This window comes from Eublepharis macularius, chromosome 5 (genome assembly GCF_028583425.1).
Source record: "Eublepharis macularius isolate TG4126 chromosome 5, MPM_Emac_v1.0, whole genome shotgun sequence".
Classification (NCBI taxonomy): Eukaryota; Metazoa; Chordata; class Lepidosauria; order Squamata; family Eublepharidae; genus Eublepharis; species Eublepharis macularius.
The window spans coordinates 158,141,079-158,153,068 of NC_072794.1; the positions used below are offsets into that span (position 1 = coordinate 158,141,079).

At 43.7% G+C, this 11,990-nt stretch overlaps 1 protein-coding gene across 1 annotated transcript; it reads right to left on the reverse strand.

Moving 5' to 3' along the window:
• Positions 1-1,202: 1,202 nt before the first annotated feature.
• LOC129330431 (uncharacterized) lies at positions 1,203-3,875 on the reverse strand. The gene is made up of 2 exons (XM_054980460.1): positions 3,294-3,875; positions 1,203-1,998 (listed from the first exon to the last, which is right to left on the reverse strand). The coding sequence occupies exons 1-2, from the start codon at positions 3,873-3,875 to the stop codon at positions 1,285-1,287; spliced, it is 1,296 nt and encodes a 431-aa protein (XP_054836435.1). The 3' UTR covers positions 1,203-1,284.
• Positions 3,876-11,990: the final 8,115 nt, after the last annotated feature.

Below are 11,990 nucleotides of genomic sequence, written 5' to 3' on the forward strand. Positions count from 1 at the left end.
GGCATGGCCTCAACCACACTTATGGGCAGTGTTTGCGCTATTGTTGGGTTTCTATGATCTCAACCGTTGCCCACACACTCAGTCCCGTGCTTTCAACACCGCAGTCCCCCCCTTTTTTGGTTAGATCAGTCATGGCATGTGCAATCTGAATTTTGTCCACCCCCTCCTGTCTTCCCTTAGTTATATCCAATTCCATGACTTGTTGGGCCTCTGACTGAGACAAAGGACAGTTCCCAAATAAACCGCACCGGCATACACAACGGTGAAAATTGTCCCCATTCTCACTCAAGATGTGTCTTGTGTCAACCCAATATCTAATAACACAGTTAGCCAGGTCTTGGAGATACCCAACCCCCCCCCAAAAGGGGAGCCCCAATCATGTTACGTTTGTGTCTCCAAACTAGTCACCCTTTCCTGATCAAATGAAAGAAACACAATTACTGGAAAAGATGTATTCTCTCATGTGAGGTGAGAAGATGTTATCTAAATCTAAATCATGTCCTGTGACAATCAATGATTTGATTGCCTCCGAGATGTTTGTACACTGATGCATCTAGCCAATGGATCGCGGAGTCTGCTATTTTAAGCTAAGCTTGCAAAAAATATTTATGGGACGGGAAGCACCTTTCTGACTAACAATGATTTGTGCATTTTTGATTTTCAAGAACCAGTGTTCTCAGGGTGAGTTGGAACATGACAAAGATAATTCAGTAACCCATGAGTTATTTCAAGTAGATCTCGGTTTGTTCTAAAAAGCACATCCTGCAAAGTGGCTGCTGTGGCTTTCCTTGATGTGTCTGGCCATTCCTAAGCCGATTTCTCCCCCTTTTTCCCAGACTGCGTGCTTGGATGTATCCTAGAACGTTGTTTTCAAATGCTTCAAAGACAAACATATTAAGCAATGGTTGGCTGTGAAAATGTCATTGTTGGAGACTTTGGAAATTTCCAAAATGATGGTTCATTTGGAAATATCAATTTTTAATCTGTTGTCACACCGCCTTGTGCTTAACCATGTAAACAAACAGGAATTATCGCATTCTGTAAGGCAAATCAACAACACCACACATTTCAATTTTCCTTCCAAAGCTTAAACTTAAATATTCTAAATCAAGTAAGAAAAATATTAGGAGAGATTCTCTAACTTTATGTAGAGTAATTTTTATTAACATACAAGAGGAAAGAAGAATGTTTGCAACCCCAATCACAGTGTTTCTTTCTGTCTTGAGCCCGGTTAACATGAGTGTTGTTCCGGTATTCACGTTTGGCCAACACACACAAGCAATCTCAGAGTGAGTCCATCCTTCCCAAGATATGTCTGGCAAGGGCATCGCGGACCATCTTGCCCTCCGCAAGGTGCCCGGTGTTGCCATTGTAATCTTGCTCCTCCTGTTGGGACAGCAGCACCGGTGAGGGGCATTCACCGCCACCCACTATCGGGTGACCTTTGCTCTCGCACAAATTGTGGAGCACCACACATGCAGTCACAACTGAGATGACATTTTGCTCTCTAATCTGCAGCCTGTGTGAGAGACACCTCCACCTGGATTTCAATCTACCGAAGCTCCTTTCCACCACGTTCCTACAGCGAGCAAGTTGCCGATCAAAATTCCGCTGTGCGGTCGTTGTTGCGGTTCGGCCGTATGGCTTCATGAGCCATCTGCGCATGGGATATGCACCGTCAGCCAAAATCACAGGTGGAATTCTAATCCCATCCAAAACCATGTCGTGGTTATCGGGGATCAGTGCGCCAGAGTCCATCGCAGAACACAGGGCGGAGTGGGCAAAAACAAACGCATCATGGTTTTTGCCACTCCACCCCACCTCGGCGTCCACAAACCTTCCTCTGTGGTCCACAGTCCCCTGGAGCAGTATCGAGGAGAAGTTTTTCCTGTTGCCATACTGCTCTGGACGGCCACCAGGGGCACAAATGGCGATATGTGTCCCGTCGACTGCTCCCACGCAGTGAGGAAACCCCATCCTCCTGAAGCCATCCATTATCTGTTTGAAAAGATAGGGTGGGGAACAAAGACTATTGTTTAACCAAACTGAGGGAAAAATTTGGAAGCACGGTAAAGTGTTGTTTCAATACTGATAGAAGGAAAAGATTCCACAGTAGTCCAATTAACAAAATGCCCAGGGTTGATATAGCTTGATGCTTGAAGGAACTATTACAAATGGGTTCGTAGCAGATTGTTAAATGTGTTCTGAAGTGTTCAAAGCCCTTACGTAACTCAATCCACATCTATTTCACTGCTGACTATTCCTATCTCTCATGTCCAATGATTCAAATACAGTTGCCATGAAAGTTACAGTGATTGGCACATGAAAGCAATGTGAACATTTACTGTGTAACAATGTTTCTTGCTTTGTTCCAGGGACATCCACTACAAATGTCATTGAGATGTTTCCAAGGAATAGAGAGGGGATTTTTCACGTGGTGGCATAATTCGAATAACTTATTTTTGGGGGGGATAAGACCATAGAAGTTGCATTCTGTTCATTCAAAACCAGAAAGAGAACGATATGGTCTCTCTCTGCTCCATCATGCAGCTTCGATTAAACTGTAACCGAAGAACCAAAAAAAAACCGTCAGACACTGTCAAATTGATGCCTTAGTCATGTCAACAGCAATCGAAGATGTAGTCTCCATACAGAGGTCTACTTTTGACCCAGGGATAGCAAGCATTAACAATGCGCAACTGGAGACACCATTGCAGTCCCATGGGGCCAATAACAAAGCTGAACAAATTTTTTTTTTTAACACAAAGAACACGGGAAAGAATTGTCCGCCCAGTTGCACTATTCTGTGGCATGACACGCTGTGCAGACAATGACCCCAGTGGTCCAAAATCACAATTATGCCATCATAACCTGAATGTGGTGGGTGACTGGCACTAAGAGAGGATGTGTTCGGATTTCACTTAATGAGAATTGGAACAAAGTAAAATTTTTGTTGCCTAAATTCTGCTGGCATTAACATTGCAGCAGTGGACGTGCCATAGCAGAGACACATGTCCACTATTGTGATGCCGCTCAGCACAATTTAAAAGGTCATCCGCAAATGTGTTTGTGTAGGAATTGCTAATCCAGTTTTACAGTGATGTGGCATGAGACACAGTGCAAACCATGACTCCAGTGTACCTATGGTTTCTTTCAGGGGGTGGAAGCGTAGGGGAGGGTGGCAGCACTGTGAATAAAAGGGTTTTTATAAGGTTTTTAAGAGGCAGCACAGAATTTTTTTTTTTAAGGATGACCGGCATAACGAAATTCAGCTAGTTCACTATACAACTTACCTGGGTAATAGAGTCTCCAAAGAGAACCGTTCGGGAAAGCAGGTGGAGCTCGACGGCAAGGCAGAATTCTACAACTGCCGAGGCAACAGTTGACTTGCCAAGTCCGAACAAGTCACTGGTGACCTGGTAACTCGTGCCGCTTGCAAGCCACCAGATCGCAACAGCTACTCTGCGCTCAACAGAAATCGGGGAGCGGAAGGTTGTTGTCTTTCGCTGAAGCGTTGGACGGAGAGCGGCGACCAACTCCAAAAATGTGCCCTTGGACATTCTGAAACGGCGAATCCACCGATGCTCATCCCAATGTCGCAGCACGATGTTCTCCCACCAATCCGTGCTGCGTGGGTATACCCAATGCTGCCTCGGTTCCTGCATCTCTGCCAGGAAAAACCACTGGTGTCGGGGCTGGCGCCGTCGTCTTCGTGCACGCGTCATTGCAAAGGTGGTAAACGAGTTGCTGGACAAAAATCTAGCAACAGCCCTGCGCCTTTGGGCACGGTACCGCCAGTAGGCCAGCAGCATCTGAGACTGGCATGCCATCATAATCAGAAGCACATGCCCGATGATAGCCAGAATAGGATCCATTTCAAAAAACACAGATTGCAAAAACACCAACTCCAAAAACACCAAACAACCACTCAAACCCACAAAGAGTTTTTCCCCATACACTTCCCCTTTTATAACGTTTTTAAAAACCCCGCCAAGAAACGCGGACCAATGGTGTTGCTGTGCTCATTTGATGTTTCGAATAGGTTATGTTTCTTTATTACGCATGTCCGTTATAACGGAAAATGGTTTTTTTTTAAAAAAAAAAGGCGGGGAAAAAAGGTCCCGCCCAAAAAAACGGTTTTCGGGCAGGCGTGTGACCGCGAGGACGCGCGGAAAAGGCGGATTGGAGGTGGAGATGTGAACGGAAAAGACAAAATCGCGGATTGGAGGCAAACGGAAGATATCCGGAAAAACTGCGGGGAAAAAGGTAATGTGGATTCAGCCAATGTAAAATATCGCAGCGATGCCTGACACAAGATCCATTGTATTCTATGTGAGACAAAAAGCCTGAGAAAGAGAAATTGCTTTTTCCAATGATCATTCTTCCATTGAGCGTCCCGTTGTCACTCTCTTTGGAATGCCTCCATATTTTCTCATTTTTATGAGCTGATGTGACTTTAATAGGAACTGAGGGATTACGTGCAAAAATGTCAGCATCATGCTGATGGTTATGGAAAAGATTGGGCCAGGCTTTACAATGGGGTTGGCTCTGATAAATGGCTTGTAAGAGGCAGGGGAAGAAAGAATAGATGTTTCAGTAAATTCTGGGGAATGTAAACAAACACAGAGAGAAATTTTTCTTATCTTTTAAGAACACTTTTGGCTCCCCTCAGAATTCCCCTAAAGGTCTATCTGATGAGGGACCCGTCCTAACTGTACTTTAACATTGCTTTAGATCAGGGGTCAGCAATGTGTTATAATTACGAACCAAACTACATCAATATTCATATCAACAAAGAGCTAGTATAAGGAAATACATTTGTGTAAGTGAAAATAAAACAACTTAACATAACGATGATTGGCATGTTATACAACAGCCAAAACACGAATCATTGAAAATCCTTTTGACTCACAAGTTATAAATATACACAGAGGCATCTTCCACAGTTTTCTTAGCACACTGGCAGTGTGGAGAAGTGGTTACAGTGCCCAGACTAGGATCTAGGAGATCCAGGTTCAAATCCCTGCTCTGACAGGAAGGCTTGTTGTTGGTCTTGGGCCAGTCACACACTCTCTTAGCCTAACCTACTTCACAGGGTGCTTGTGAGGATAAAATAGAGGATGCTGCTTTGGGTCTCTATTGAGGAGAAAGGTGGGATATAAATCAAATAAATAATAATACATCTGCACATAGTTTACACTCAGATTCCTGTCAATTGTTCACTCTTATCATTTCCCTTTCTGTAGAGGATCTCTAAGGAGTCTTTTAGTTTCATAAAAATCTTTTAATTGGCATTCCTTTCACGTACTAGTTATTCTAGCATCCCGCTGACCCCTCCAATGCACTTTGACTTTTATTTTCATTGTTTTATTGGTGTGTGATGATAAAATGGGGTGTGTGGTCAGGGGAACTTTGTCATTCCGTAGAGTACGGAGGTGGCTCTATTCATTACTAAAAAGTTGTAAGGCTATGAACTCTTTTGCTATGGTTTACACATTTTCAGGTGATTGACGATTTAGATGAACAATCTAAAGACTCCGCCCTCCCGTAGCATTTTCAACACTGAAAAATGAACCAACTTTCATCATATCTCTACTAAGAGGACTAAAAGCTGGGAGACACAGGTTTGAATCCCTGCTCTGCCATGGAATCTTGCTGGGTGATCTTGTCACACCCTCTTAGCCTAATCTTCTACACAGGAGAGGGGGAATGGAGGAGGGGTATAAATGAAGTAAAACAAAACAAGCAAAACCAAGAAGGGAATGGGAACAGAGTATTCTCCACGATAGCAGAAGTGTCACCATAGGAGCAGGATCTCTTGAATGCTGATGGCTGCTGCGTTAAGCACTGAGTGCCCTTGGATGTTTCACACATGTTCAGTTTAGCCTACCTCACACGGTTGTTGTGAGGATCAAATGGAGGAGAGGAGAATGGTATAAGCAGTTTTGGGTTCCCATTGGGGAGGAAGTTAGGGTATAAATGAAGTAAGAAAATAAATAACCGCCCGTGCCAATGGAGTGAGTTTCTAGTTTTTCTGATAATTTCCTTTTGGTGGGAATAGGAAACACTATGACTGTGGGAACAAGCCTGTGGCAGACAAACCTGCTTTTGAGAAACGAGAGCAAGAGAAAAATGGTCAGAAAATGGGCTTCATATCAATTAGGGATGCCCGATGGGAGTGAGGGAACCTGGCGCTTACCTGTTTGATGTTCCTCACATGTGCACATAGCATGCACGCATTCCCATGCCTATGCAACGATGCAGGTGTGAGATCACATGCATGCTTATCAGTGGGCCCGATTCAGCACATTTGAGGTCCAAATTGGCCCACTGAGAAGCGCAGGAGCACTCTCAGGTGTGGTACGATGATGTCACCCCCAGAGATGACATCATCATGCTGCCCTGGGAGCGTGCCTAGACAGCATTCCCCCACCTTTCCTCCCCTGCTAGCCAGGTGAGTAGAGTCAGGAGGTGGTAGATGGGAGTGGGGCATCCTTCGCCCCCAGTGGGGAAATGGAATCCCTAATATCAATGCTCTAGAAATTTCCCCATGTTAGCAGTCAGACCCCTCCCCCCCACAGAAATGGCAGTTTATAGATATGAAATATCATCAACCCCTTGCCATAACTTCTAGACACTGCCTGGCTGCAGACAGAGAGGATGCCGACTGACCTGGCAAATGGAAAGTTACCAAGATGTGAGTCAGAGAGGAGATGACTGATTGACAGCTGCCATGCCCCAGAGAGAAGCCGAGATAATGAGGCTTCCTGAAAAAGCTCCCTACCTAATCTCATCAACACCTTCTTCTGCCTCCCCTCTCCCACTTACCTAATCAAAACTATTCAGCACATTTGATAGCCTTCCCATCTGGTACTTAACAGGTTATCAAGCAATATTTTTACTTATAGTCCATCTCAGATAGTCATATCAAACCTTTTCCAAGTTATTGCCCTACCTCCAGACAACCAATTAAGGTATTGTTTTGGGGAACAAGATGTCAGTTTTGCCCCGGATATGTTTTGCCCTATAATTGGGCTTCCCTGCCATGTGCTCAATGCGTGTGTTCTGGATCCATGCACCCACTTGAGTTCACTTGAGCCTTCTCCTTCCTGTGAAATGCTGGTCATTTTACTTCTGCTCCCATGGACCCCTCTTTCTTCAGGACTGGTAACTATCATCCTCCCCAGCTACTTTCTCCCACTTTCCTCCCTGTTTTTCCTAGTTAGCCTTGTATGCATGCTGTGTGAGATTTTCTGTATGCTTGCTTTTTATTTTTCTTTAATTAAAAAAAAAACTTTCCTGTTGAACATCTGCCTGATTTACTTGAGAGTTCTCTAAGGGAATAATCCCTGTATACATTGGTGGAGATTCCTAGCTAAACCCTCTTCCTGTGTCTCCTTCAATGCTAATTCCCCAACCAATTAAGATCTCCTATTTGGGTAACACCCATGTCTCTCTGTTCCTTAGCAAAAATATGAAGGGAAATTCCTAGAGCATCACTGAGAAGGGATGTCACATCCTTTTCAAACTTCATCCTCCCCAGGCACCACCCTCAAAATCTCTTGGCTTTGCTGAGGTAGCAGTGGCAACTCTTGAACAAGGTGAGAATGTTGGAAAGACATTTTAGAAGTCTGTGGAAGTGCAGAAAATGAGAGACAGTGTTTTGATGATAAATGTGATCTAGATCCAAAATTCCAGCTTAGGAAGAGATTTGCTAAGGGACCGTGGAACCTGACCCTTCGCCACTCTGTATTTGGAGGCTAGTAGCCCTGATTACTGAAGGGATCTCCCATATACAAAGACAGCAAACCTTTGAAAATTAGTTCTAGGGGTCAGCAGTAGGCAAGGGCCTCAGCCTATATGCCCTGTTTGTTTGGCACTCCAGGGCAACTGGTTGGGCACTATGTATACAGTGGACTGGATTAGGTGGACCACAGATCTGCCGGTTTGGTGTAGTGGTTAAGAGTAGCAGGACTCTAATCTGGAGCCTGATTCCCCGCTCCTTCACTTGAAGCCAGCTGGGTGACCTTGGGTCAGTCACAGCTCTCAGAGCTCTCTCAGCCCCACCTATCTTGAAGGATGATTGTTGTTGTGGGGATAATAATAACATTTTGTAAAGGGCTCTGGGTGGGCATTAAGTTGTTCTGAAGGGCGGTATATAAATAGATTGTTGTTGTTGTTTGTTGCTGTTGTTGTTATTATTATTATGTTCTTAACATTGGGCCAGTCATACAACTGCAGCCTAACCTACCTCACAGAGTTGTTGTAAGGATAAATGGAGGAGAGAAGAATGATACGAGCCATTTATGTCTTCACTGCTGAGAAAGGCGGGGTATAAATGAAATAAACAAAGAATTACCTAGCCTGTACTGCTTCTCAGGAACAGAGAAATCATAAAGCCCCCCTCTTGCTATGAAGGATGAGTTACATTTTTTAAAATGTTCCTTTCCATGTTAATAATTGGTATGCATGACTTAAAAAACGTTGATGGTTCTGTAATGGGAAGAGAAAGCTTTACAGGAAAATTAGCATAGTGGGAAATGAATTGTATATAGTAAGCGTTCCACATTTATAACTGTACAGGATTGCTCAGAGTTGCTTACACTTATCATATGGAAAAGCTCTGGCAGCTTTGCCCCCGCCTTGATTTAATCATTGTTTTATGTGCATTTGTAGATTATTTATTTTCATCTGCTGCCTATTAGTTTTTAAATAAAAGATTTATTCTTTATCTGCTGCCAAAGTTTTCATATCAGTTATCTGATCTACTTCTTTTTCTGAAAGGTTTCTACATTTTTTCCCTGGCAAATAAATAGATAAAATATTGCATCTTAGGCTTCTTATCCTAGTGTTGTTTGTTTCTTTGTTTTAGTGGCTGTTTCAAAGTAGTCCACTTTGGGAGCTTCTGTTGAGAGGTAGCATTAAAAAAAGATTCAAAACAAATAAATAATAGTGTGGCCATTACAACAGCTATCCTTTCAGTCCCCCCACCTCCCACCAGGTCGTTCCTCTTTCCATCCCTAGACTTGTACTGTTGCCGCTGGCTTCTTGTGGCAGTCCATAAGGTATCAACTTTCATTGTTTTTGTTTGGCCCTGCAAGAGACACCCCCCCCCCCGGCCGCCGCCATGGGCTTCCTCTTAATGGGCATATAGTCTAAGCTGGAGATGAATGGAATTTATTTCCTGAATCAACATCTTTGTTGTTCATTCTCTTTTTGGAATTTACAGTTCTATCATATGGTGGGTTTGTGCTGTGTTTTAAGGTTGTTGCTTGGACCTGGGGTCATGTTGGTAAATTGCCTTGGGCTTATTACAGAAGGCATTTTTTTTTTACATTATTTTGTAGTCAAGGCATTTTTTTTGTACAGGAAGGGTGAGAGTATGCTGTTCTGTTTTTTGTCTTATACCAGGTGACAGCTGTTTGTCGTTGTGTTTCTGTCTTGTCCAGAACCTGGTGGGAACTGTCCCTGGACTTGTTTGTCCTGTCCAGAATCCAGGGGAAAGTTGACATCTGGACCCTAATGTTTAAATGCGGTTGTGCATTCTTGTAACAACAACAACAACAACAACAACAGTGTGCTGATAGACCTCTCTTCCTGACATATTAGTGCTCACTCAGAGCAGTGAACAAAGTCAGTGTCATTATTATCCCCACAATTCAGCTGGGGAGCTGGAGCTGGGACAAATGGTTTACCCAAGGCCCCCTGCTGAGCTCATGGCAGGAGTGGGAGTCAAACCAGCAGAGTGTTGATTCACATCCCAACCACTTAACCACTATGCTACAGCAGCTGTAATAATAAGAACAGTGCACTTATATACTGCTCTTCTAGACAGATTAGTGTCTAACTCAGAGAGCTGAACAAAGTCAGTGTTATTATCATCCCTACAATACAGCCGGGGGGCGGGGCAGCAGCTGAGACGAGTGTTTTTAAAGTTTTCTTACTTGCTGCCTTGTGGATCCTATTGGGTGGGAAGGTGGCATAGAAATATTTTGCAGAAATAAATAAGTAATTGGGAAAGGCAGGGCATAATATAGTAAACAGATAAATATAGATTTTGAAGGCTTCTTCCATAAGGGCACAGAAAACACTGAATCCTCATTCAGTTCATGCTACCAGGGAAGATAGGCCCAGTAATGTATTTCTGAATTCTTTGGTTGTTAAGTTTAATTTTATGAATTAGATGTGTAGGGAAAATTTACCATAAGCAAGTGCTTGAAGTCCCTCCAGGTTCCTTTGGACTGATTTGCCCATGTGTATTGTTGATTACTTTATGACTGTAGTGTGAAGTGGTGGCTTGCAAATGTGACTGAGATCTCACAGCTCCATCATCACTGACTGAGCTTCACATCACCTCCATAGATCCAGAGGAGTTAGCCATGTTAGTCTGTAGTTGCAAAATAGTAAAAAGTCCAGTAGCATCTTTAAGACTAACCAACTTTATTGAGGCATAATCTTTCGAGAACTACAGCTCTCTTTGTCAGTAAAGTTGGTTAGTCTTAAAGGTGCTACTGGACTTTTAACTATTTTACATCACCCACAGTATTTTAAAGACAAAATAATTACCTGATGTATATCCTTGCAAGAGGGAAAGAGATCTCAGTCTCTGAAATTCTAAGGTGGCAAAGTGTGGATAGAATGATATATTGCCCAGCTGTTAGATAACTTCATTAGCAAGGACACACACAATTTTTTGAAACGGCCAGACCAGAGAACTAGGACCAATGGATCTGTATTTTAAGATGATCAGGAAAAAAGCAGATAGAAATAATGAATGAAAATATGAAGATGAAACATTTGGCTGGAATCGTGAGGAAAATTTGTTTAGGGTGCAGTCAACAGTCAATTGGATGTGCTTAGGTTGATGTCGTAAGCTTGCATTTTCTGAATTGCAGCCTTACACTGTAGCCTGTGTGGTGTGGAAAGCTGAAATTGAGGCAATGACAATACTCCAGACAGGAAAAACAATACTAGCTAGAAATACCAAGCAGTAGATTAAAATGAGTTGCCTCCCTCCTCTTTAGTTCTCTAAGCATTTGAGGGTATCTCTTCATCAGTAAGACAACAGAACAGTTAAGCATAGGACAGGGGCAGAGAGTTTAGATCCACGATGCAACAGAACAACGTATTAATATAATCATTTGCCATTTAAAGTACAAAGGGATAGAAAATACTGGGGAAAAGAAAGTCTCTGTCCCATTGGTTACACACTATAGTAGTCAATGCATGTGAAACCCAACATCAGGGCACATAGGACCCTTCCACAGTCATTTAGGCTGGAGGCTGAGGAGAAAAATGTAGGAGAGAAGGCCAAAGCCTGTCATCTCCCTCTGTAGAAGATTTGCCTACCAGAGCATTTGGGAACATTAGCACCTTGAACATGGGTGTTGGGTAGGTTGGCCAAGTTCTGTTCCCTCCCAGTGGTGGTGGTGGTGGGGTACCTGGCACTCACTGTACTTCTCCTCTTTGTGCACATGTTCCTGGGCCTGCGTGATGATGTCACTTCCAGGAAGTGACATCATTGCACAGGCCCAGGAGTGCATGTGCAGTTTGTAGTGGGCCGATTTGGGACCCAAACATTGGAGCGCCCTTGGGGCGGCATGATGATATAATTCCCATGAACGACAAGAATGCACCTGGGAGGTATGTTCTCACCTCTCTACCCTCCTCCGCCAGGGAAATGGCAACTCTAGTTTAGTCAGGACTAGAAATGGGCATGAACAGCAATGCAAACTAAAAAAAAGCCACGAACAGCCCAATCTGCTGTTCGCTAACAAGCTGTTCCTGAGGCCCCATTTTAAATGAACAGGTGGTCGTTGCAAGCCTCGTTCATTGCTGTTTATTGCTGTTCGTCAAGCCAGACAATCTGGCACCTGCCATCAATTCCTTTGGCAACCGGAGGCAGAGACTGCCTGAACTCTGTCTGAACTCCTGCTGTTGCCCTGGAAACACCAATCTAAGCCCAATTTAGCTTGACAGGCAGGTCTTCC